Below are 27,837 nucleotides of genomic sequence, written 5' to 3'. Positions count from 1 at the left end.
AGAGAACGTAAACTAAGTCGATACAAGCGTCTTAGTTGACGTCACAACCCTTAAGTCACTTCCGTGAATAGTTGGCGGGAGATGTAAGGAACCAGGAAGTAGTTTGTTGTTTAGTGGTTTATTTTTTAGAGACAGGATTGGAGCAAACGAGTTCGACAACAAATCGGTAATAGAAATATTTCATTTTGTAAAAATGGATAATATCACAACGCTACAAACAGATGACTGGAAGAACACTAAAGAGGCGGTTGCAAACTTTCGTCGACTGTTGCTTTGCTCCAAATGGTAAGTTGGTGCGAATCCTAACCGTTTTTCTGCGTAGCTACGCAAAATGCAACATAAACAGCTGTTTCACGAGGTGTCATCCTGTGAGGGGAATAAATATAACAGAATAAATCACTTCTAGCTTTAATACACGACGCATAACCACGTCATTTTAACCGTGAATGTTTACACGCAACAGAAAAAGACAGTATAACTAGATGCACTCAAGTGATTTCTCCCACCATAATATAGAATGGTAATGTATGAGCGTCTGACCCTATTGTGCATTTGCAATTACATTTATTGAGAATAGTTTTATATTAGTATTCAAGATATCAAAGTCTATTTGCCTCTGCTAAAATGCCAGCTTTTTATGATGTAAAAAATTAAACCAAGGAAAAGTATTTCAGAACTGTTGTCATATTTAATTTGACTTCTCAGACATGTTTTTTTTTGGGGGGGAAAAAATATAAATTCCAATGGTCAGCTATTGTGGCTGACCTTTATATTATAAGAGTGCACACACTCTTATAATCTCAAACCCTTATTAGAGTATGGTGATGGCAGCATCATGCTTTGGGGCTGTTTTTGTTCAGTTTTAGGAAGATATGAACAGTCAGTGCTGGTGCGAAAGTTTCAGCTTCCTAAAAGAAAGATGAAGATGAAGAGGAACATCTTCCTATACCTTAATAACGACTCTGGTCACAAGTCAACAGCAGTGTCCTTAAGCAACCACATACTTAAAAAATTTCCCTTAAAGAATTTCAGCTTCTTCCTCTACATACCTGTACGTGTTGGAGTCCCTGCTAAAGTAAAAAGCACTCTGCATTCATTTCTCCTGCCTTTTTAACAGAGCTGTGTAGACTTTTCACATCCACCATGCAGGAAAAATAAACAAAGGTTTATGTTGTGAGAACAATAATTCACAGTTGATGGTACATACTGCAGTCCAGGGATGAGGAAGCTGATGAATTTCAATAAACAATCCCCAGGCAAAATAAGCTTTAGAGGAATGGCGTGAGATGTTGGAAATGCATATAGGCAACAAGCAACACCATGCGAAGTCCTTGCAAATGATTGTTTGTTTTTTCAGTTTTCCTTGTGTGATTTTAGTGAAGGGTGAATTGTATCAAATCTAGTTTTTTTTCTGTGATAAAAGGATTTAGGTTTTAATGCTCTCAAAATGGTAAAGATCAAAAACCTAATTACCGCTCCACAGCACCTTGCATTGCAATTACTTTCTTTGTGTGGCAATGAGTTAAGCCGGCACAGACTAATAAATCCTTTCCCTGTTTCCCAGCTCAAATTTGATGGAGGAGCCAGTGTGTCTGGGGATATGCGAGCATATGCTGTGCAGGTAATGTAACCTCACGGTGTTCTGCTGTGATATGCTTATTACGGGCAGGCGTTCACCGTGGCAGGAATTTTTATTTGCCGAACACAGGTGTAGCTAATAATGATAATGATTGCTTCGTTGCATTTAAGTGCGCGACTGCCAAGATTGTGAATGCGTGGATGCTGGCTTACTGGCAGGGTATACTGGCATGCCTGAAAGGTATTTAAAAAACAGTCTGCTTTTCCTGCTATGACACATGAAAATGGCCACAGTAGGAGTCATCTTCTTTCTGCCTCAGGCGTGGAAAATTACTTAATTTATTTGGAGAAATCTCTGTAGAGATTAAATGATGCAATACTGAAAGTATAAGGTGCACATGGATGAAGAAATCTAATATGCTTAGATCCAAAGTTGGTATGAACTACAAACCTTTCCTTTTTGAAACTGTTAAGAGGGGGAATCAATAGATGCAGTGTATTTCTTTGTACTGAAATGTAAGTAGGACTCCATTCTAAGAAAGGCTTATTGCTCAGGTCTTGTGCTGGCCCCCGGGCAGGAGTCGGCTGCGCAGTGTGTCTCAGCCCTGCGTGGGTGAAGGACATTCAAATCAACAGGCAGCTTAGCAGCATCATACAGCTCTTCAGTGACTTGGAGTCCCTGCTTAATCCCACAGAACAACCAGGTAAATGCATGCACAGCAACATGTTGGTTTCAGTCGGTCCAAATATGCTTTTCACATTGCAGCCACAGGCTTCATTGTTTCTTAATGGGATTTTGTGTTATGAGCAAATATGAAGTGGTGCGTGATTCAAGTGGAAGGAAAAGCATTTATGTTTTCCAAAAATATTAGAAAACTGTGAATGCAGAGTGCCTGGTTTTGAGGTGAACTGCACAATATATCAAATCACAATCACCTTTGAAATATTAATGTTTGGTGTGTCGTGGTTGCAAATGACTGTCTGGATGCAGTATGTGGTTGGATATCACATTTAAACAGACATGCGCCATCAATCTGCAGGCCAGTAATATAAAACTCTGGGAAAAAAAATTGAGAACACTGCAAAATTGTCAGTTCTATGATTTAACTCTGTTTGAGTAAAATGAACATTGTTCTTTTATTCTATGAACTGCTGACAACATGTCTCTGAAATTCCAAGCAAAAATGTGGTATTTATTTGCAGAAAATGAGAAATGGTAAAAATAATGAAAACGATGCAGTGCTTTCACACCTTAAATAATGCAAAGAAAACAAGCTCATATTCATTTAAAAACAACAATACTCCCATTTTAACTCAGGAAGAGTTCAGAAATCAATATTTGGAGGAATAACCATGAGGTTTTCAATGGAGATTCAGTACAGTCGTCTCTTATTTTTTTTCCAGAGCTGTATATATTCAGCCTATTGCTTGGTTTTTAGTTGCCCTTAAATCACATATGTGTAATTTTTTTGTATATCTGAGATGCTAAGCCTCACAGTTCACAGTGAGAAAATTGTAAATAATCAAATGATCAGGATAAAGTGGATAAATCATAATAATTACAGCATTATAATTATGTAATTATAATGCAGTATGTAATTGTATTGCAATTACATGTTTTCCTGGTATTTTGTCATCCATAGTGACTTTTCACTGCAGTTTCAACTTTTTTGGGTAGTTTGCCTCCTGGCTATGTGATAATTCCTCTTTGCAAAACATTTATTGTTTTGACTTTTAACACATGAGGGTACTTGGATCTAAACTATTCTGCTGCAGCTCTGACTGTATTAGGATTTCTGTTCTGTGCAAAGCGGACCATCTATCAGTCTAACAGGTTTTCTTCTGGGTATTCTCTGTATTTCTTTCCATCCATGTTCCCATCAGATCTGACCAGCTTTGCTGTTGCCTCTGAACCAATAAATCCCTGCAGTGTGATGCTGATGACACATTTCCATTGTTCTATGAATACTATTGCAAATGAATTGTTGTTGTAATTGTTTTAAACTTTAAGTGCATAGTAGAATGTTGTCACACAGATAAAAGTGCTTTCTGAAAACAATTCACTTTCAAAATTTGCAGTGAGCACAGTAAAAGGATGGGAATACTGTTTTGTTCTTAAAGTATATCATTTCTGTTTTTTTGTTTATTTATTTTTTTAATATATGTTTTATTTCAGACTCCTCTGTTGCTGAGGTCAGTTTGCAAAGGGAAGCTGCAGTCCTAAAACACAAGAAGAACTTTAAGATCTGGTTCAGTCCTCGCAGTCGGAAGGTGCGCTGCAAGGTGGAGAAGCCTTTAGAAGTCACTGTTCCAGACAGGAAGTCATCTGAAGAACAGCCTGCTGCTCGATCCAAAGTCCCCACAGCTCAGGGCCAGGACCTTTCAGTGTTTAATTTCACTTCGTCCTCCCAAGACTCTTCATCTTCACAAAATGAAAGTAATGTAAACAGTAAAGGAAAGAAAAGATCTAAGAAAACTGCTACTACAAGGCAGGTTCAGGGGTGCACCAGTAGCACACGTAGACAGACTAAAGATAATTTGAAAAAGAAGAAGCTGGAGGCCATAAACCAGCAGTGGGGAATTACAGACGACCAAAATCCCTCATCTGGACCAGAGCCATCCTGTGCTGTCGGAGTAAGAGGGTCCCGCAAAAGGGTTTCTTTCTTAAGCCCTTCTGTCTCGACTGATGAGGCCCAGACTGAAGCCTCACAGGTCTGTGAACTCGGTTTGACAAACCGCACAATAAACGAAAGTCTCTTGGGAGAGGAGATCAATGTGCTGAGTCACGAAAGCCAGCATGGTCAGAGCACGTCCTGTCAGATGTCGTCAACAAATAACCCAAATCTGGATGACAGTTCCAAAAAGGACACAAACATCTCTTCCCAGGAGAGTCTCTCCAAAAGAAGCAAAACAGTGGAGAGAAACTGCTCCTTGGAAACCATGCCAAAAAGACAGAGGGCTTCTTCAGGCCAAAGGAGAAAATTACCTGGTGGAAAAGCTTCCCCTTTCACTGAGCGTTTAACTTTAGCAAGCCCCACAAGTGAAAAGAAAAAGAAACACCCAAGAGAAGGTAAACAGCATAGTCCGTCTGTTGTAGCTCTCATGTCTTCAGACATCCACAATAAATCCGTGTGCAGTCCTCGGTCATCTTTCGGCCATTCAAGCCCTGGAAGCCCTGCAGTAAGGAAGAGGAACCTCAGAGGAGAGACCCCTCTACATCTTGCTGCAATAAAGGTAAAGACGTTTATTAACAATCACATTGCTAAAGTGAAAAATGCAAGCAACTTTACCCAAGGAACTAGATTTCAAGTTAATGCTGTATCTATTATCTCCTACAGAGATAAAAATTAAATATCAGTCAAAGGTGCTAATGTGGCCTTTTTATGGTTTACTTATTCTTTTATAATGAAAAACCCAATCCTTTCCAAATCAGTACTCAGGTGATTGGACAGGCATGTTCTGCTGTTCCGTAATCCACATGAACATGGCTGTAATCCCTCCCAGCATCACTGACACGGGAATCAATGGCTCTCTCTGGAGGCTGTTTGATAAACCTGGAATCTTTTTGTCCTCAGGCATCGGGTGTTATTTTTTCAAATGGGTTGACATTACATTTTAGTGATTCTCACCTCAGGATTGTTGTTTGCTATACGTCTCCTGCAGGGAGATGTAGATTCTGTCAAGGAACTTCTGGATCAGGGAGCCGACCCCAACCTGAAAGATAACGCCGGCTGGACACCACTGGTAAGTCTACATACATCAATCTAAGCAAAGAAATAGAAAAATAAACACAAAGGCCTGACTATGTTTGGCCACAGAAAACATGGACAAAAACCAGCAATCAGGAATAACATTCTTTGGGTACATGAGTGAAGTTAAATTATTTGGACAACAAATTTGTGAACATTGTTTGGCAAGAATAGCATACAGGATTCTAGGAAAAGAACCTCATGCCAAATATGGATCGTCATGACTGTGTAGCATCAGGACCAAGAAAGTTTATTATCCTCATCATATGCAAATGGTAGAATCTATGATGATGAGGTGGTGTCCAGATTTAGTTCTCCTCACAAAATACATTTCTTTTGTTTATGTTGTTTTTCAGTGTTAAATTTGATCTGAAATATCTCTGTGTTTGGAAAACAATCGGGTTTACAATTAGGTGTCCTAATTTTTATATTTTACGTGATTGTATTTGCATAAGTGTGAAACATTTGTACTGAATAAAAAATGTCACTCTTATAAGATTTTAAATGTATCTCTATCATTATGGTAAATAAGTAAAAAAAACCTTACAATGCAATTGAAAATGTTATTTTTGCTGTTTTCTTCACTGCTCCACAAGATTATGAATAAATGGCAATAAATTCAAAAGTATTATTAAATACTGTTACTGTGTGCATTTTGGTAAATGGTGCCTTGAAGAATGGAAATGTTTAAAAAAATACATTGCTTCTAGTGCTATGAATGCTTTGTCATGAATATAAAAGCATGACATCTAAAATATCATACAGTTACCAAAAATAAAACTGTAGCTTTTTTTTTTTTTACCATCTTTAATCCTATCATAATAGTAGCACAGAATACTGCAAAAATTTCAAAGTTCAAACATACACACAGTTCTCCCGAGAAACGTTGGCCACACACATTTCTGACAACAGCCTGGAACAGCCAAAGCTTTAGCTTTTCTTATGACAAGAAGTCAGTTTTTTTCTGTTTGATAGATGTAGCACAGGGGAATTTTGTCATTTTTATTCAGCACTAGATTACATCTAATCCTTTACACTATTCGTGTTTAAAGAATATTAAGCTCCAAACAAAAGGAAATTTAACCGACTTTTCTTGTAGAAATTTATGTGAAAGACGGCTAAAAAGGATTTTGCTCTAACTTTATCAGAGTGTTGTATCCTTGCTAAAATAATTACTGTAATTGCTGCAATTGTTTAACTATAAGGCTAAGCTAAAAGGTCTTGCTTTGTGCTTTTACACAGTTCTGCTTCAAGAGGAGAAGTTGGAAGTGCTGTCACTTGTTCCCTTGGTTATCATGTTTTTTTTGTCTTTGAGAACAAATGTCAGTGTTTGCCTCTGACTTTATTACATCCCTTAATGTGACTGTTAGCTCCCCTCAGACTTGTTCAATTTGAGCTCTGACAGTTTGCAGCTGATGTTTTGAAATGCTTACAATACAGCTTTGAGTTTGAAATATTATTTGACTGCTTATATTTTTCTTGGAACTTATGTGAGCCTCTGTTCCCCAATGTGTCTTTTTCACTTCTCTAGTTTCAGCAGCACTTTCATAACTCTGTTTTATTAGTCTTCTCAGATAATACGAGTGTCTGCTTTTCTGGGATTGTTGAGCATTGAGCAAATAAAATGGAACAGATTTTGTTTGTGCACTTTACAAATCCATGGATTTTAATTCCTGTGAGTCAAACAAACATTTGTTCGGTACAGATGGCCAGCACAAAAAAAAAAAGAAAAAAAAACAAACTGGAAATAGCCTGTGTTTTCATGAAACAGTTGGGCTGTAAGAAATGACAAAAGGCAAGTTTAATTTACTAGATAAAATATTGTAATTCAATTCATTCTCAGTATTTACTGTACTCTGTGTTTCCTACTGTGACTTTTTATTTAAAACAAATAGTTAACGTTTTAGCTAAACTGTAAAATCTGAAAACAGCCAAATTTTATTAGAGGTACACAATGAAGCAATCACAAATGTTATTGCAACATCACAGTCGAGAGTGACTGGTTGGACATAATATTCAGTACACTATGATATTTTAGATGTCATGCTTTTATATTCATCAATTGTGATATATTTGGAAACTTGGATTTACTTCATTGTCCTTTATGCCCACAGCAGATATAATTCCTATTATTTAAAATATAACTTTCATACACTGCAAAATAGCATATTGTGCAGATTTTGTGCAGTTCTACTTTTTGTTTAGAAATAATGAATCATTACCACTGGCTAAAAACTTTGTCAAATTAAATGTTATTAGTTCTAAGCCTCATTTTTATTTTGGATATATTTTTGTCTCAAACAGCAAACTGAGGAAACAAAAACAAACACATTTCATTGCAGAATTTATGGTAATAGACCTCTTTTGAAAATAACAGTGGACAATAATGAGCATGAGTTGCACAGAATGACTGCTAGGCTTTTTGCCTCTTGTTTCAGCATGAGGCTTGTAATCTGGGTCACCTGGCTGCTGTGAAGGTTTTGGTCGCAAGGGGAGCCCTGTTGAACACACCTGGCTATGAAAATGATTCTCCACTCCATGATGCTGTGAGGAATGGACATGCAGCCATTGTTAAGCTGCTGCTGCAGCTTGGTGCCTCACAGAACGTTCTGTAAGTTGCATAAATGTCTTTTCTTGTTGAAGTAGTGTTGTTTACTGTTTTTCTGTTCAACTCTCCTATTAATAGTTGTAACTATTGACATCATAAGCCATTGTTGTGCTGAAGGCGCAGTGTTGGAAAGAGTAGGAGCTTCTTAAAGAGACAGGGGTCTGACTAGACTTTTGCTATATTTTTGCTAAAAGCTATATCTCAAACATCAATAAATAGGAAATTTAATATGTTGGTGAAGTAGGAATGATTTTTGTCTTACACAAAATAATTTTAATCATGTTCTGCGTTTTCTTACTTCAAACTTTTGTTTGTAAATTGCCATGATACAATGAAAAGGTAGTTTTAGTCAAGTTTTTATATATTGAGAAACTCCTACTGGCCCATGCCCACTTTCATCCATCTTTGTAATGAATACTTTGAAGCTTGGCAACAAAAGTTTCTCTGTCAATGCGGAATATTTACTTTTTACATTAAGGGTAAAGGATATGGTTGCCAACAACTGCTCCTTGCTAAATCTGGCAAATTGTATTACGTATATGTGCCTTTCAATCCCATTCCAATCAAACAAAGTATTTTAATTTTGGATGTAGATTACTTGGACAAAATGAGACTGACAAATCAGGCAAGGAAGCTTTGATACAGGAAGGAAAACATTTTCACTAAATTCAAATGTTACCTTTTGTAAATAAGCAGGTTTTTCTCAGTTTTTCTCACACTTACTTGGGTTCAAATCCAAAGTCTTTCTGCATGGAGTTTTGCAAGTTTTCTATGCATGTGTGGATTCTCTCATTGTCTAAAAACACGACTGTTAGGTTAAGAAGTTACTCTAAGAATGCCCCTAGATGTGAGTGTGTGCATGCATGGTTGTTTGTACTGTGTGTCTCTGTGTTGCCCTGTGGTGGACTGGCAACCTATCCACACTGTGCCCCAAATCTCGTCCAATGACAGCTGGAAAGTAATTATCTATATCCGCTTGTCTGGATACAGACAATGATTGGATGGATACATAAATGGTGAAATGCTCTTTTCCCAGTCACTCGTGAGCCATGTGTGTATAGGAACAGGGCGTGAGGGGAAAAAAAAGTGTGCGTAGGTGGACGGATGCAAGGCTAATGCTAATGCTCCTAATACTTTCCTGATGCTGTACTAACACTTATGGAAGCAGTGTAGATGGGTAGAACATTATTTGTAATGAGGTAGGAGACATTAGGTCATCGTTAAGATGATTAGTCTGCTTGATCAGGGTCGCTTTCCTTCTTTGGTAATTACCGATCGTCTTTTTTTCTACATTGCTTGCTTTACTGTGTTTGTTTTATTGCTTGGGTGACTCCTTTAATGCATGGCCATACATTTTTTGCTTCTGTAACCTCTCAGTACTGATGCAGAGAGCCTTTCAGGTCACTGCCTGGTGAATGTAATCATCATCCAAACTTCTTCAGTGCCTGCCACATTCACACAAGCCAAGCAAAGACGTCTGTCAGTTCAATTCCTAATGGAATGACTGGCACGAAGCTCTGGGTTTGGAAATAGTTTTTGATGGCTTCTTTTGTTGCCTGTGCGCATGACTGGTTTTCGTCTTTTAACTGTATTCTTTCACTGCTATCCTGTTCCATTGCTGTGTTGCACTTGAAAATCTATTGATTGTTAAAGATCAGAGTCATATAGCTATCGCTATCAAAATTCAGTCTGAGGGATCAGTTATTTATTTCCCAATAAATTATCTTTATTGCAATTTAAAACAGTCAAAGGATTCTGTATTTCTGACTTTAAAAAAAACTGGATGGACATCTCATCCAATTTAGCTTTTGGCGAATATTTTATCAAATATATGACGAATATTTGATAAAAATCTCATATTCGTCATATTTGGTTTTTACCAGTTCTGTTCGGTTTTCTCAAACAGGCAGGACTTCTCATCGTTGTGTGTGTGTGTGTGTATTTTTGCCCCCCATTCTCTTTTTCTTTGAGCCTCAGAACTCAGCCGTTAGTGTCTGAGGGAAAGAGTTGTCACAATGACTTGATGAACTATTAAGAAACAGACTTTGGATTAGCGGCTGGGTGGGGCTGTCAAATTGAATATATTTCTCTTCCTTTTTTCCTTTCAGCTTTTTTCATTTTCAAGTTTGTTATGAACATTTTTAAGATGTACAATAAATACTTAAATATATTGTCAGATATTTTGACAAGAGTGTGAGCATGGCCCTCATGGACAAGCAAACACTGATATTTTGCACGTAATAAGAGATCAAGACTAATATAAAAGGTCTGTCTAGAATATTCTATAAGGATTTTGAGGGAAAACAGTTCTCATGGGTGAAAAGTCAGATTTATGTGTTAATGCTTGCTATAGCAGCACAAACTTTATTTGCATAATCAACCTTGCATTAGACATGAGTCTTCGTTTTAAATCTGAATGTATTTTATACACCTGGACAGCCACATGATATGCAAAATAATGCTCCGTGTCTGTGCGAGAGGTGTAAATATTACCATAGCTGAACTTTTGAGACGTTAAAGAAGTGGCCTGAAAATTACATTTGCTACCACTGGTTATTACCATGTGATTAAAGTAAAGAAATGACTGTAAATAAATAAGAAGTTGCTCGGTATGTTTGAATTGACAACTGGCAGAGGAATAATGCTGAATCCATACACTAATTCAAAACCTTCAATCTATATTTGGTTGGTAAGTAATGTCAACTCAGGCCCTTATACAGTGCTCGCATATCATTAAAATGTACTGCATATAAACTGGACCTGTGTATTTACAAAATGTATGCTCATGCAACAAATAAGTAATGTCATTAAATAGTTGTGAATATTTTTTTGGAACTTTCCTATTTTCTAGCTGTTACATTTACAAAAATACCGTATTGATTACCTCATAGTGACATGTTGTGCTTTTTGGTCTTAATGTTATTATTGAACATTTAAATTAGAATGCGTGTGTACTAACTGGAGCCTTTGTTGGCTATTTAATTCAGTTCTCACAGTTAGACAGAGTCAACATGTCATTACAAAATAAGAAACAAAATGTTATCATTTTGAGGAAAGCACAAGAAAGTAAGTGTCTTAATTAAAATTTTGTGCTTATGTTTTTATAGCTGGCAAAATTATTCTCCAGCTTTGTTCAACCTCAATGGTTCACAGAATGTGTTTTGGTGAGAAAGACTGAGTGTAAGCAGAAACTTTGCTTGTTTACAGGAAAGCCTTAGAGGCCACCTTTAAGATGATGTGGGTCTGACAACTTTTAGAGAGTGGGTGTCATTATGTTCCCAATCTTTGAAGTATACTCCATAAACTATACTGTCTGCAGTAGTTGCTTGCCAAGCCAAAGTGCAGACTGAAGAGTTTTGGCTCCTATGTGCTGAACTCTAGTTGTTTTCTGTTGAAATTTTAAATATTGTTAGTGGCTTAAGCAAAGGTGCTGCAGGGAGACTGTTAGAAATGACTAGACACCCTCCGTTAATTTTACTGTTAATTTTGAACAAAATCTAAAAAGCATATATGCAGTAAAAGTCAGTGGTCTTTTGTCTAACCTATGCACAAATTCATAGGCGTTGAGGAAAAGACATTTTGTGGAGGATGCACACTGCTGACCTAACATGGCTCATCAGTCTTTATGATTCAAATAGTAATTTTTGCCTTACACCTAAAGATTAATTTTAACATGGACCATAAAACCTTTTACACTAAGAAGAAAAGATTCCTTATGCAACCTTGTTTACATACAGCTTTATTTCTCTTTTTTTAGTTTTAGAGCAGAAAAAGTTTACTGTGAGAGAAAATGCAGTTGAAGGAGTAGAAAAATATACAGCATACTGTTTAAAGCAGACTGACATGAAAGGTCTAAACAAAAAATTTATATCTTTTGCCATTAGTTTTATTTTATTGTGTGGAATAAAAATGCAAATGCTTGCATGGAAACATAAGAACTGAGAAACTGAAAACATCCTTATAATCTTATAACACATAAGAAACTATTATAGGGCTGCACAATATACCGCTACTGCAATATCAGGACTGTTTAGATTGCTGTAATTGTTATCGCACTGTTATAATGCTTCTATTGTCCCAAAATGGTGGCAATGATTAGTTTTGATGCATGTTGCAGCTCATGCTCACTAGAATCAAAGTTGTGGTCAAGCAGACGCAGAGCCCTGTAGTGTTTATTACTTTACCTTTGCCATGATTTTTTTTCCCTTTCCCTTGAAATTTTTACATATTCTTCTCGCATGCACACACCGGCGTGTGTGCTTGCATATGTTGAAGTGTCAGGGACATTCTTTGTTTGTTTATATTTGTGTGTGTGTTCGGCTGGGAGAATGAATCCAAATGAAATATTTTATGGACCAGTGGACCTATTAATTGTCCCCCAGGTGTTATCTTTGCTGACGCCTAATCTTTTAGAGACGACCTGCTGGGCTCGGTTCTTCTATTTGTATCCTCTCTTCCTGCCATGCTCTCTCTTCATCCCTTTTTTTTCCTCTTTTGCACTTCCTCAAGGTGACCTTTCAAGCAGCTTTCTCAAACTCGCACTTCATTTCAACATCCTCTTTGTAGCCAGGAGATAGTTGCACTTTTATCATCTTTGAGTGTCTGTTCATAGCGGTGCTTTTGATTTGATTTTAAGCCTCCATTACTCACACTGTATTGAAAAGGTTACTGTGTACCAGATTTAAAATATATGCTGAATCCCCACAGAAACGGGAATCTTCTTCTTTGGATGCATTTCTCTAAATATCGGATGTTCTGTAACCGTGCGAAGAAGTCAGAGGGCAAAGATGGCTGCATAGTGAGAACATGTACACCCTGTAAAGAAGGGCTCCAGTCAGGATTCAAATTCATTTTGGTGTAAAGAAACAGTTTTAATAACTGAAACACCACACAAGTCAACAAATAAAAATAAAACTAAAACAAAGTTTGACAAGGATGTTTCTATCATGCACTATGAGGAGGGGAGTGAGGCTCACTGCTGGGGAACTCGAGCAGGAGCAGACATCTAAGAGTCACTAGGTGTCCATGATGATTTATTACAGTCTTACCAGGGTTGACAATTATTGTGTAGTGTTGTATTAATGGAAAGAAAGTAATTTTGATCTTTGATAAAACTGGAATTTATATTTTGGTTTTACCTCATATCAAGCTAAAGAGAGACAAAGATTATTGTTCATCAAGGGAATATCATATATTGTTGCACAGCTTCACAGAACAGGTGGGGTGTGATTTTTTTGTCAGATTCTTTTTCCCTCAACATGGGATTATTGAACTCTACAGTTTTGCTTGGCAAGAGATCGTGACTTAGATTTGCAAGTATTGTGATAACATGCTGGAAGAATATTAATTTCTTATTGAGATTATGATCTTTGGACTAAAGATTCTAATGTGAGGAGGGCCAGAATGGGAGGTAGGAAATACTTGACAAATTGGCTTGAAATTAGACTGGTAAAATATAGAAAACATTTATAGAAACTGAAATTTTACATTTTTACACATACAAATCTAGACAAAATTCTGTTGGTGGTTACTATTATGTTTAACATCAGAAGTTATTCTTTATGAGATATCAGAGTACAGAATAACATGCTGTTGCATTAAAGCACCTGAGATTTGTGTGTCCTTTTGCTTTAGTTGTGTTTTATTTTAAGTTTTGTTTTTTTTCATCCTCATCTTCACAAACTCATTAACACACAAAGATGTACATTCTTTGAAACACTGATATGCTTTATCTGTGAATTTTATGTCCCGTTTGCAGTAATCTACATGGAAAGCGTCCTGCAGATTATGCAGTGAGCCAGGAGATGCTGGCGATTTTCCAGGAAGCTGCAGAAGGAATCCAATATGCTAATTCTCATACATCTCATAGCCCCTCAGCCACTATCTCTGCGGTATGTCTTCATAAATCAGTGAATAATCCTTTTTTCCATCTTGCATTTGGCAACCCTCAAGCGGTGATATTCTCGCATTAAGTGCCCGGAGACTGTATAACCGTGTTCTTATGTCTCATTTTAGTCGAGTGAGAGTGCGAGAAGGGATCAGACTTTAATGTTATTGGCCAGCAAGCTATCATCACCAGAGCAGCGTCAGCTAGTCAAACTGGGAGTGCTACTGGGAGGAAGGATCGTTGATACCTTTTCTGGCTCAGGTAGTGTTCTTTTAAATTACTTACCAACACTTGCTCATGGATATCCATTATTTCTATGTTGCAAATTGTCATTGCTTGACAACCATTATTTTCTAACAACTTTTCAGCAACTGAGATTTGCAGGAGTAAATAATAGATGTAAAAATTGGAGATGCATCTTCAGAATTTTGTGGCCGATTTCCATTTATTGTACAACTTTTTTTTCCTGTGATACCAATTACTATTTTTGTTTTTTTCTGAGCTGTTTTGGACTTATTGCATAGAACAAAAGAAACAGCATTCAAATTATTATTTTTTTTCTCGTCTTCCTGCCATGAGTAGTCATAAATTACATATTCTTTATATTAGAATACAAATGATAACACAGAGCAATAGTTTTCCTTCCTGATGGGTCGTTAGCAAGTGTCACATGCAGAGGAATTAATTGGACCATTTGAATCAGCTGTTTTGGAGCAGAGACTCATCTAAAACTGTCAGGACACTGGCGTTTGGGCACCGATGGCCTAGTTCAACTCTCAAGTGGCGAATTCGCTAACGATAAAAGGAAGGTCGATAAGGTGAAAATTGGTCAACAGCCAATTTTTTACTGCAGCCCCTTCATACAGCTGTTGTTGCATAAACACCTTTTCTTGCTCAATATTCTTAGAAGTACACAGAAGTTGTTATATCAATGGGCAGTTTTGTCCCAGCTTCCCATTTTGGAAGAATGAGAAATCTATCATGAAGAGACAGTCACACACTGCAGTTCTAATGTTTGGTGAAATTATTTCTGCAATCTTAGAGTTGTTTTTTTTTTATTTTTTTAACTCAAATGATATTTTTCCCACACACAGCTATGCTTTATACGCCTTACTAAGAAACATAGATCCATTTGTACTGTAAAAGCTGTGAGTCAGTACCTGAGCATTATCACTCATGAAGGTTCAACAGTAGCAAACAGCTGCTTTTAGTGGTGTATACATCATTGTGATGCAGCAGCTCCTTCACTGTTGCATAGTAATGGCTGGAAGAACACTGGAGAGCAGAAGTAATTGAAATCGTTCCTCATAAAATGTTTGGAGGTGCTGTCAAAGTGATGAATTCACACTAATGAAAAGCAGAGGAGCTTCTTGTTGTTTCCCCCCCTCTGGCTGCAGGGGTGACTGTTTGTACTTCCAGACTTTTTTTTCCCAGTTTTTATCATTTCGAGCTGAATGCTACAGTTTCAATGCAAAGTGTAAAAGGGTTTTACCCCTGGGATATAATTATGTTCGTTCTGCACTTGTCAACTCGGCTCACTCATTGAAAGAAGAGGCAATAAGCTTGTATTTAAATTTTAATTAACCTATGATTATGTGACCCTGCTTTTTATAGCAAAAATCCCTGCTCTGGTTTTTGTTTCATTGTCAGCAGCAGTTTGACAGGCATACAATAGGTTTACCTGGTACTCACTCAAAGTGAGAAACGCTGGTGAATTAACACTGTGAGAAGTATACCTTGATACTGAAATCTGTTTTATTATTTCCCAAATTCCACTTTTAAATTTTTTTTAAAATTAGTTTTCTAATTACCACTTTTTTTTTAATTCAAAACGTGTTTATTAACCCCAACAGTGACTGATTATGGGGTGAATGAAATCACCTCAACAACCAGAGATTTACATTCTCTCTAAATTTGTAATTGAAAAACTGAGATATGAGAGTATGTTGTATTGCTATGTGTATATCTGATGATTACTAATCTTATGCCAGTGATTCTCAATTCCAGTCCTCAGACCCTCCTGCTCTGCATGTTTTAGATGTGTCTCTATTCCAGAACAGCTGATTCTAATCATTGCATAACCATCAAGTGCTGCAGAAGCCTGTTAAACACCCATAGATTCAATCCAGGTGTGTGACAGAAGGGAAAAACCTAACGCATTTAGGGCAGGGGGGCCTGAGGACCGGAATTGAGAAGCACTGTCTTATGCCCTGCATGTTATACTTAAAAGCATTCGCAGTGTACTTCACAAAGTAGAGTGCCTTCAAATAAAAGTGCCAAACATTATTATTTGGCTTTTCTGAACCATGTCTTTGTGGGTCACCTTTTGCTGTAAATGCGGCTCCAACACTTCTGCATTCCTCCATCTTTGCACGTTTAGAGATCTTTACTTTTGACTTATTTTCCCCTTTTAACATCAGTTTCCCAAAGGCTCATCTAGATTCTGTTCTGACCTATTTTGTTGCAATCACAAAGAACTGGTTGGATAGACTTTCATGGACTATAATGGCTCTGGTGTTATAATGAAAACTCTGCTTCCCAATACTTAATTTGGCCACTTGAGAGACCTTCAGGTGTCCTTATTTAGACATGACCAAGATTTTTAAGGGATCATGGAAACATTGTGAAAATAGACAATATAGGTTGTATTTTGGGAAATGCGGGTTAATTGAAATGGTTGTCACAGTGTTAACCAATCATGTGGTCATATGCAATATTTAGCAATCATATCAGAACGCTATGTTTTCGACTATCATGCAGGCTTAGTTCCTGATAAAGAAAAGAATGACACTGGTTCCATGTTTCACCATAAGGATATTGTGTTCAAGGTGACAGTTTTTCTCCACAAGCACTTTGCATGCAGATAAAAAAGTTTAATTTTGGTCTCGTCTGACCTGAGCAAGTTCTTCAACACACTTGCGGTTTCCCCTTCATGGTCTGTAGCAAACAGCAAAAGAACTTAAAATGGCTTATCTTAACAAGTGCTGTCTTCTGGCCATTCATCCATTTAAAAAAGTGATTTATGCATGCTTAATATTTGTGCTGTGACCGATTCTCCCGCATAACTAGTGGATCTCTGCACAGTTTGGGTGGACAACTGTTTATATACACGTTTACAGTTATGTGTTACCCTTTTCATTTTTGTTTGATTGATTTGACCAGTATCCCATGGGCTAGTCAAAGATTGGGGATTTTGTTTTGTAACCTAAACTTACTTGGTCTTCATTATGTTGTTTGTTTACTAATATAGCAATTTCTAAGGACATTACAAAATACCGGCATTAATTCTTAGATAAATTAAGCAGTTTAATTTATTTATTTTATTTTTACTAATTAGAGGACTTCTGAATGCAGATTGTTTAACTGGACTTTATTTACTTCTCTGATTTTTATTTTTCCTTTCCGCCTCAAAAATGTGAAAGCCATGTCTGCTTTCTTGTTAATGTGTCACATAAAATCCCTATAAATTATGTATAACGTGACAACATGTTAAACGTTCCCGTACAAATACAGTAGCGAGGTATTACGTCTCCATGCCTGATGCACAATAAGCTGCTCCTTAATGGCCTCTTATTTTTCTTTGTTCTTTATACTTTATCATTGATCACACAATCTGGAACCATCTAGTCAAGCACAGGCTGCTGTTATTTTAAGTTTGTAGCACAACTCCCATAAGTGTCTCTTTTCAGTTTGGGTTTGTACATGTTTGTTTTCTTCTCCCAGTGAGCCATGTCGTCGTGCCAGAAGGACAAATGCCCACCACCTACTCCACCCTCCTGGGTCTTCTTGCTGGCTGCTGGGTTGTCAAATACAGCTGTAAGTATGAAGTGAGCTGCTGACTGGAACAATTCTCTGTGGGCACCTTTTTTTGAATTTGATGTTAAAGCTACTGCTGGAAGTGGACTAACCTCTCACCGCAGTCATCCTCAGGCAGTGCCATTGCAATTTTTTCATACTTTTTGGCACCTGTAAATAGAAAATAAAATAAAAAATTCTTCCGAGCAAGGCTAGCACAGCATTGATCTTTTTTCACTGACGAAGCTCCCTGTTTGCAATAGCAAATCACTTTGTAGCATTTCAAAATGACCAATTGATTTATATATTTATAATTTCCCGCTATGTCCCAGGCAACATCTAAATTGCTGTCTTCTTATTTCAGGGCTATACTTTAAGCAACACTGAATTTACTTTTGAGGCTGCCTATGCAATAAAGACAAGAGGTTAATCCTCCTCAGTGCTGAAGAAATCTAGAGCATGTCTTCAAACTTTGTACTCTCTGCAAGCCGTTGAAATCAGACTCCTTGTGTGGAGTAAGGATTTCTAAATGCAGAACACGCATTGCTCTGGGAAACATTCAAAGAAAAATGTTTCAACAGGCAATTTTCAGATCAATAGTTTGTGCCTCCTGTGGTGTGTGTACTCACCTGCTTACATGTCTGACAGCCAGATGAGGCGGGCGGATGACTGGAGGATAGAATTTGGTTAATGATTACCCCAGAAGTCTTCGATATCAATAGCAATTAAATGATGGCCTAGTCACTTTGCCTCCTCTCGTTTTAGTAATCCGAAAACCAGTTTTGCTATTCTCAGCTAGTCCCCCTCTCCCTCCTGCCATCCCAGTACCGAGTTAACAAGCAGAAATTCTGAGTAAGCCGGCTTCCAGCAAAGGAAAAAGAGACTAGCTGTCAAAGAGTTTTCTGGCACCTTGGTGTGCCCTTTACTGCTGTATTTGTCAGTAGCATCACTTCACTGTCGGTGTGTGCGTGTGTGTTGAGCACAATGCTAGGAGAGCTGCTGCCTGCCAGTTCGGCTCCAGATGTGTGTTTCTGTAATACTTTGTGCATTTGGACCACATTCAGCCCTTTCCTTTTGTTTTCTTTTTTCCTCCACGCTGGCTGAACACTTGACACATCTTCACTCCCTCATGACAGTCACTGTGGCATCCTCTCTGTTTCTGCCCTGGTGTATGTGTGACTTCTTACTATCACCTGGCTTTGTGTGCCATCGCTGTTATCTAGGCCAAGTCCTGGATTACCTCTTTTGTCAGAATTATGTTTTGTAGCACTGCTGTTATTTTGGGGAAGCAGGATTAACATTTTATCCTGTCTTAAAAGATTCTCCTTTTGGTTGAGTGGTGGGGGGGGGGGTAAACTATTAAGTAGATTTTTCACAAGTTAAAAATGCTTATTTTTAGAGAGAGAGAGAGAGACAGAGTGTGAGAGTATGATGTTAAAGCAGTAGCTTTAACATCATATCTCTCTCTCTCTCTGAGAGGGTGTGAGTGTCCCAAAAAAAGATTTAACAGCATTTTTCATTTGTTGTCTTCTTTGCAAGCTGTAACATATAATAGAAAAACACAAATTCAACTTAGTACAAGATTTGTTCAAAATTATAAATAGGTCAGGCTTTTTCTTGCTGATAGTGATTCCTAGTTTTCTTTTACGTCTCAGTTGTAGATTTTGATTTCCAACAATTCCTTTTTTTTTTCCCGACAATATGTCTCATTTAAAAAAAAAAAAACATTGGTAGGATTTCTTTGATAGAGCTAGTAGTTTTGAATCCAACATAAAATTAGGTAATTACAAGATTGTATTAATTTATACATCAAATAAAAAACACAACTTGATTAAAAAGTAAATTTTCTTCTACAATTTGGTAGAAGAAATTTCCAAACTGCGATTACGTTGCCGTAAGCTATTATCTATTCACTGTTTAGTGAAAAAAAAAGATGTCATTGTCAAATTTATCTATATAGCACTTTAAAAAAAGGTATAAAACTGCACCAAAATGCTGTACAAGAACGACAATAACATAAGTTGATAAAAAAAAGTATCAAAGCAGAAGAGCTACAGTATTAGACCTCAAATAAATGCCAAAGAATAGAAATGAGTTTTGAGAAGCAATTTAAAATGATCCAGGCTGTGGGCAGATCTAAGATCATATTTTTTGTTTGTGACCAACCGATCACTGGCCTGATGGTCGAGTCGCATAATTTTACTCACCAGCTGATTTTCCTTTGCATGTCCAAAGAGTTAGATTAGTTTCCAATCTCAGAATTGAAAGATCAAATCGTTACTTAAAATGAAGTTATGATCATTAATCTGAATGTTTTGTTGCTGTTGCTGTCATGTTGCCAGAGAAAGGGCATTCCTTTCAGTCCGCAAGTTCCACCTTTCCCTTTTTAGCCTGCAGTGAGAGGCTGAACAAGGGTCAAGCCTCTGTGAAACATATGACCCTGCCAGAGGCATGACTGCCAGGAACTGGACTCGGGTCTCCTCTCGCTGGGACAGTGTTCAGAATGCAGATGACTCAGATGCATCTTTGCATGTGAACTTGAGCCCATTCAGTCAAGTTTAGGGAATGAGATTGGGTATGGTCTATTTGTGTTGTTTAGATGCTGCCGGCTGTAGTGTAGAAAATCTAGGAGTAACCACCTCTGAATTTATGTTAGTTTTAATTTCCGTCAGCTTTTTCTATTACAAAATGGTTTAAATTTGGGTTTAGGATTGTTGTCTTGGGGGTAAACGTGATGCTGTCAAAATGTTATTGTCCATCTGTTTATAGAATTTGGGTATTCTTCTGCCTTTTATTATCTCATCTCTAAAAGTTAGGACTGTGACAGGGAACTAACCAATCTGAATAATCTCCACAGATTCTGATGAGAATTACAATTATGTGAGAAACATATTGGTCACAAAACACTAAAATAAAAACCGGTTTCTCTGCAAATTGTTTGGAAGTATTTATTAAAAATTGATGGTGATTAGCATTGGACTGGTTAATATAAGGACATACCAAAGCTATAAAAAAAATTGCACTTACAAGGACATTGTAGTTTTATATCATACTGTTCCCAGTTTAAACCCCTGTTTAACAAGATGGACAGAACTGGCCCTCCTCCACTTGTTCACAGTGCTCTGCCAGTCAGCAGGAAGAAAGACATGCAGAAAAAGTCAGTATGGAATTTTTTTTTTGTTATCCCAGATAGTTGAGTTGTCAAAACTAAAGAAGCCCTGTATTTCTTAATAAGGTTACCATTTTTTAAAATTACACTAAACAAGCTCTAAGATATTTGGCAAGCCAATTTATGTAAAATCTGTCAAATGATGTCATACTTGTTTGTTTTTTTTCAAACTTTGTGTTTACATTGATTTCTACACATGGGTACTCAAGATACCAATAATTATGTTGAATGCTTAATGAAGATGCATGTGTAGATTGCTTCTGGGGTGTGTAATTTTAAGCTTGTGTGGAATATAGAAAGTTTATCTAAAATTCTAATTTGTGAACCAAATTCATGTTTTTGAATATTTTTTCCAAGTTTGGTTTGGACATGTGTATTTAACCATGTACACATGACTGCTTGAGTTTCTTTTATTACTGAAGTTCTGTGTGTTATTGTTGCTCCTAATTGCACCTCAGGGCATCTCTTCAAGGTCATTTTGTTTGAGGATTGAACTCCTCCTGACCTGATCCACATGTCATAATGAGCTGCAGTTGGTTTAATGTTTAATCAGTGGGGATAATTTATCTTGCCACTCACTCATTCAGTGACTCACAAAGGTTGGAGGTTAGAAGTTGAACTGAACATAAATAAATATGCTAATAAGTCCTGAGCACTAAGCACAATCGTCCGCAGCGATTAACCTCAGTATCTGCTCCTTTTCTTTAGCCTACCTCCCCTACAGGAAACAAAGCTATAATTAAGTGGGTTGAAGAAATGTAATCACAGTGCCACACCATTTACTGCTTCCTACAGATATGCATATATGAAAGTATGTAATTAGCTTTTTTGTGGCAGGGTTTTTCTCTTGCACACATTTACACAAATTTTCTCATTTTGCCGAACAGCTGGGAGAAACGTTCCAGAAAATAAAGATGCTGTCGAATGATTGTGGAGGTGGTTGTGAGGTGAACCGTATATACCAGGCAAGGGTTTCCATGGATACAATGCTGATTAAAATTGTTTCCGTCACTGAGTTGTAAACTATGAATTAATTTTCAGGAATAAACGTAAATGTGGATGGTTAGAGACTGGTTCTGTTTTGTTAGCGATTTATTAAAAAGCAGTGATTCAGAGAGCAACAGATGTATCAAACACACAACCTCCATGAACCATAAACACCTTGTGATATTTGGATGAAGAACCTTTGTTTTTAAATGCTAATGATATTTTCTTTCCATCTATAAAATGTAGGAACTGTCAGTAATTCATCATTCTTTGATAATCATAGTGTAAATAATATGGTTTCTGTTAAATCATGTTATTTACATGGCTTAACATGTAAATAAACAGCAAACTGTTTACGTTTGAGGGCATTAAGAGAACAGGCTTTCCCTTTTTTTGCTTTCTAAACAATTGTTTGCCTGGTAGGTAACTAATAATGGTTGTTATTGTGACATGCTGATGTTTTCTAACTGTGATGTCTAGAGGTTTTTCTCTCTCCCACCATCCTCCTGACTGTGAGTGGAGGAAAGATGAATTTAAAATATGTCTTATTGCCTGTGATGAAAGTATAATATTTCTATATTTATGTATGCAAGTATTTTTTAGGACATTCTACATTTGGATTTGTCTGAAATTCTGATCTGTATTGAGTTATTTACATCTTGCAATTTGCTTGGAAGCGTGGTAAGAAAAGTCTAAAAGTGTATCCATACTATGTAATGCTTGTGTGACGGGTTTTTAAAAGAAGTTATGAAAAACATTACATCCAAAACATTACATCCATCAATACCCACAACATGAAGGCCATTAACAAAAAACTTTGATTCATGGGTTGATTGATTAATTTTTTTTTTTCGTGCATTATCTCTTGATATGCATACAAAATGCATAATCCCATTTTTACCATAACTTGCTACTGTAACACCTACCTTTCCCCAGCCACTGTGGGACGTTTGTATTCTACTCTTTAAAGAAATTTACATTTTCTTACCATACTGGCTGTCACAGTTTCAGTTGGACTGTGTTCAAGTTTTGTCTAATATTTACAATGATAGTTGCTTCGTTAAATCCATAACTCTGGGAGCATCTCTCTGTCAACAACTTCAGCTTTGGCAATCCTTGAAATCTTCTATCGTGTAACAAAGTAGTAAGGAGCTTTGTCATCCTCTCAAAACGTGTCGCAATTTTTCATGTCAGCATAATCAGCTACAAGCTTAATTTTGTTTGCTTTATCTGTTTGTCGGCAGGGGTGAAAGCATGTCTGCAGGCGGGAAAGTGGCTGCCTGAAGCTGAGCATGAAGCAGGAGAAGGCCCTCAGCGCAGTCGCATGAACAGATGTAGTTTGGTAAACTTTAAACACACAAATACAAAGCAGAAAAATAAAAATCAACAGAGGCATGTTTAGTTTAGAGTCTCATTTAGGTTTAATATATTTTAATTCTGTATACATGTAGTTATGCTTCCTGAGCAGCTTTTGGTTTTTTCTTTGTTTTTTTGAGAGGTCAAGAAGAAAAGAGCTGAAACAGCAGCTCAAACTATCCTCAAATGGCGAGACAAACACTTTACACTGGCCAAGTCGGAGTCGTGACCTCAGACCAAACAAGAATTTGTTGCAAGGCTTGAAAATTGCTACTTGCTCACCAGACAGCAGAGAGAGCTTGATAGAAAATAAAGCTGAACTTTTTGTCTTGAGGCTGCATTTGCCACCAGAATTACATTTTAGTGTATCTTTAGATTATTGATTGTAATTGATGTTGCAAAAAAGGAGATGTTTTAGCATGAAACCCCATAATTTATACAAATTAGTATTGTCATTAGACAATGTAAATATAAGTAGCTATTTGCTTTACAAATGATAGGATGGTGCTTTTCTCGCTTTATTCTTTTTTTGCTGAAAGGACCAAAAGTTCTAACTTTTAATATGATACCATAAATAGTAATAAAGACACTCATGCACTTTAGATAAAAAGGGAACTTAATTTGAAGTATAATTAAAGAACATTATTACTTTAAATGTTATACTCTATGATGCTTGAGTTACTTTGAACAGTTCTCTAATTCAGTGCTGCTTTAAACAGCATCACTAGTTAGTTTCTTTTAAGGATGAGGTTTTTGAAAATCCCTTATTAGCAAAGTATCTAAGTTAAGCACTTACAGTAAATTTGATAGCATTTATGGATTTCATAGAGATTGAATTAAATCTTTTGGATAATTATTTTGCCTTGAGAACACGAGCCTCAGATCTGTTTTATCTGTTTGTGTTTCATGTTTTCTGAGCTACTCTTTTGGTGGAATAATATTTATTCATCTGGAATTAGGAGCCATGCAAGCATGACAAAAACCTGAATAACCCATTAACTAGAGTTTTGTTTCTCCAGCTTCCACCGCTTTTCGATGGTTGTTTCTTCTTCCTCCTCGGCTCCTTTAAGGGGACAACCAAAAACGAGCTTGCCAAGCTGTTGCGAGAAGGAGGAGGCCAACTCCTGAGCCGGCAGCCAAAGCCGGACAGCGACGTTACACAGACTCTGAATGCAGCAGCCTACCATGCAGAGCCAGGCTCTGACCAGGCCCTCTGCACCCAGTACATCATCTACGACCCACAGGGAACCTACAAGCCGGCGGTTGTCAGACGAGGGAAAGTGTGGTCCGCTCCCTCAACCTGGATCATCGACTGCATTGCAGCCTTCAGCCTCCTCCCTGTACCTCAGAATTAAATTACTATCTGTTTTCTTTTTTTTTTTTTATTCACTACGAATAACATTTCTCCTAGATTTTACTCACTCTGACTGGTTTTTAACTTGTGGTAAATTGGTTGTTTTCTATCATAAATAACTAATTCCTTTGCAAATTAAAACAATTATGTTTCATTTTATGATACCATACGTGTTTAAAATATGACACAAATTCTAATAAAGTTGTTCTTTTTAGACTTGCGTTATTAACCAATGTTTGCTTTCAGTGCCTCATAAGACTGAAATAACTAAAATGGAAATTGAAAAAAAAAATAAAACCAGCCAATACATTTGTGTTTTCAGAAAATGAGTCTGTAGTTTTTGTGGAATAGTTGTGTTTCTCTGAATTAAAATCTTCTACAGTATATTATCTTTGTTTTTTATTGTGTAGAGACTGCTAGTAGAAATTTAATCATTTTTGGACTCTTAAATTAATAATTAAAGAAAAGAGATCTAAATAGGCAAAATTCAGAAATTGACTATTAGGATTAGAGCTATGTCAACAAAAAGGGATTGTTCTTAGTTTGCGGTTGTCATATGTTATTCATTTTGTCTTATGAATAAACAATTCTCTGTTTATCTGTGATACACAGGTGCTTGGATACCTTTAAACGGAGGAAATAAGTGAGGAGGATGGCGAATACTTCTACACTGTGCATCCTCAGTAAATTAATACTCATACATTCTGATGAGGCTTATCAGATTCAAAGTAGCTATGGTAGCTTTTTTTTTTAATCAAATTTCTCTCATTAAGCACACATTTCTGTATTAAAATATTTACACATATTATTTGTCTGATGTAATATTCTGATCTTAAACGTTTTATTTCAATAGCTGTTAGAACATTTTCAAAATGACCAGAAATGAAGGCTTTAAAACACCAGTCTAATGTATGCAGTCTGTGTAACTTAGTGAAATGAGTAATTGAAATGCACTTTCAATATTTAAGTTTATTGGATTGAAACTATATTTAATTAAAATAAATACACTTTTTTCTTTAGTCAGTCAATGTTCATTGTTTAAGGCCACTTATACATGCCTGCCACATTTATCTCCAATTATTTGCAAGTGTGAACACTGGGAATGTCCAGCCTTCAGGAAGGAAAAGGGCTCTGTGTCCCAGAGATCTAAAGGTGCCTCCCAGCTAGAAAAATAAATATCATTATCCATCATAAAACAAGTCTAGTACTGGCATAGGCCTAGAGACCCCTCAAAGATAAAGAAGTCATTACACCAAATCCATCATTTAAGTCAGTTCACTGTTATACTCAAGGAAAAAGGGAGAAGGATCTAAATTTTTGATTTTGATCAATCTAAAATGAATGTTTGGCTGAAAGACCATTAATGGCACGCTAGGGGTACTCAGCCCTGACAGATTTGTTGATTTCTCATCAACTGGCATTGTTTTAGCACTATGTGTGAGTGAAGGCAGGAAAAGAGGCCTGTTGGTTAGCTGGTTCCCCTTTTACGCTGGACTTGAGGGACGTGACAGTCGTAGTGGCGGCTGCTCCATAGGAGGCGCTGCCCTGATAAGTCAGAGGAAGATTATGTATAAATAAATGACAGTTTTTCTTTATAGTGTGTGCTAACCTAAAACAGTTAGATTTTTGTTTACACATTTCCATCAGTTTACTCTAGACAGTGAATTTTCGCCCACAGACATCTTTCCTAACTCTTCCGTGACGCTAGACTACAGCTCCTCTGAAATGGAACTAAAAAAAACAGTTGTTTAAGGTTGCTTTGGAAAATTAAAACAATATTTGGCCAATCAGCATCACTGAAATTAATGTCTACGGTGCGCTGAAAATGTGTGAAGGTTTTGGGTCTATGGCGATGAAGTTGATTTTGGTGAGAACAGTCAATCGGAATTTTAGATCGAATCGAATTGATTACGGATGATTTTCCGGATGACAGGTAAGCTATTTCTGTTGTTCAGCATGCTTTTTTTGTTCTTAGCGACCATATTGCTCTGCTCTTTCCCGCTGTTTACCTTTTCTGTTCACCAGCTGATTCTAATTGTCCTTTGCTGTTCATCAACTTTGCTTTGATTTATATGATGAGCGTTTGCTCCGGTTAGCATAATGCTAACGCTGTATTTCTAGGATTTCTCTTTTAAAGATCGTTAATTATGATGCTCTTATTGCATTTATTGAGCTTCCGCTGCAGCTATAATGTTGATGTTTGCTTGATATCTTAATGGTTGTAGAACAGATGGCCATTTTGTTGTGGTGTTGTACTCGGTGGAAATGAAAGCTGTTCACTGACTCAGATCTGTGATTTTGCCGAGCCGCCTACAAGGGATGTGCTGTGAAATCTTGCTGCTGGGGTTTGTTGTGGGTCCCAGGCCAGTGGGGATTGGTGCCGAGTCCCAAGGCCCAGTATTCTGTGCTTCTTTGGCCTGGCGTCAGCTGCTTCTGTGCTGCACTGAAGTCCTGCCTCTGTGCAGGGTGTTTGGCTACCCTGTGGTGGTGCCTTGTGCCTCTGTGCCTGAGGCTGTTGTCCACCTGTCCTCCGTTGCTCTTGGGAGCTGTGTGTTGCAGGGCTTCTACCATTCTCACCACCGTAACAAACATTCACCCCAATGTGACAAACCTACTCACATATGTACACCCACTAACCATACACATGTACTTATACTTGCTGAAACGCCACTCACATCCAGATCTCATCATAAGGAGGTGGTGAAACGATAATAAAACAGCCTTCTGATTTAAAGTTGCTGTCTGGTGCTCCAAGCTGCCTTGTACGGGTGAGCTAAACCACCCTGCAGAGAAAGTTCGTGGATCTGGGTTGAGGTCTGCAGTTAGATCGGCTGAAATTGGATTGAATTAGATCATAATTTGCCACCTCTTGACAACAACACTCCGGCACAGGCTCGGCATCAGCGCCTGTCGATCTGCAGTTCAATTCGAGCACTTTCATCTGCTGCTCAAAATTCTACTCTGCAGGCTGTTTTGTTTGTTGCCATGTGAACTCAATGTTGTGTGTGTGTGTGCATTGTTGAGTGTGATTTTATTTTTATTTATTTATTGTAAATGAATATAGGAGAAAGAGATAATTGTCTAATTGAGAATTTCTGCTTAGAATATAACAGACAACAGGTGCCCAAAAACCCGACAGAAAGTCAATGTTATGTGTACAACAGGAAAATAAAGCCTTGACACTAAAAAGACGTTCAGGTATGTGCACTTTAAATACCCTCTGCTGGCCATTTCCCAAGATACCATTTTCAGCGGGATTAGTAAGGGACACGCCTAATTGCTATTGATTGCAATGTGCTGCATAAAATTGCTTCCCCCTTTTTTGTTCATGGTGGGAGGTTGAGGAGGGCAATT

General features: G+C 37.3%; 1 protein-coding gene across 1 annotated transcript; it reads left to right on the top strand.

Moving 5' to 3' along the window:
- Window positions 1–24,867, top strand: bard1 (BRCA1 associated RING domain 1). The gene is made up of 11 exons (XM_044130868.1): window positions 1–285; window positions 1,565–1,621; window positions 2,134–2,282; window positions 3,755–4,812; window positions 5,242–5,322; window positions 7,766–7,938; window positions 13,694–13,826; window positions 13,951–14,083; window positions 17,546–17,638; window positions 23,018–23,115; window positions 24,149–24,867. The coding sequence occupies exons 1-11, from the start codon at window positions 194–196 to the stop codon at window positions 24,482–24,484; spliced, it is 2,403 nt and encodes an 800-aa protein (XP_043986803.1). The 5' UTR covers window positions 1–193; the 3' UTR covers window positions 24,485–24,867.
- The last annotated feature ends 2,970 nt before the right edge of the window (window positions 24,868–27,837 follow it).

The sequence above is a fragment of the Gambusia affinis genome, linkage group LG11 (assembly GCF_019740435.1).
Source record: "Gambusia affinis linkage group LG11, SWU_Gaff_1.0, whole genome shotgun sequence".
Taxonomy (NCBI): Eukaryota; Metazoa; Chordata; class Actinopteri; order Cyprinodontiformes; family Poeciliidae; genus Gambusia; species Gambusia affinis.
Note: the sequence above shows the minus strand (reverse complement) of the source record. Positions and strands in the feature narration are given on the sequence as shown.

Excerpts from the sequence above, each read along its gene's own strand:
- bard1 (XM_044130868.1), top strand. The coding sequence starts at position 194 with ATGGATAATATCACAACGCTACAAACAGATGACTGGAAGAACACTAAA. Across the intron at positions 14,084-17,545 it reads TGATACCTTTTCTGGCTCAG|TGAGCCATGTCGTCGTGCCA; the intron begins GTAGTGTTCTTT and ends TTCTTCTCCCAG. Across the intron at positions 17,639-23,017 it reads CTGGGTTGTCAAATACAGCT|GGGTGAAAGCATGTCTGCAG; the intron begins GTAAGTATGAAG and ends GTTTGTCGGCAG.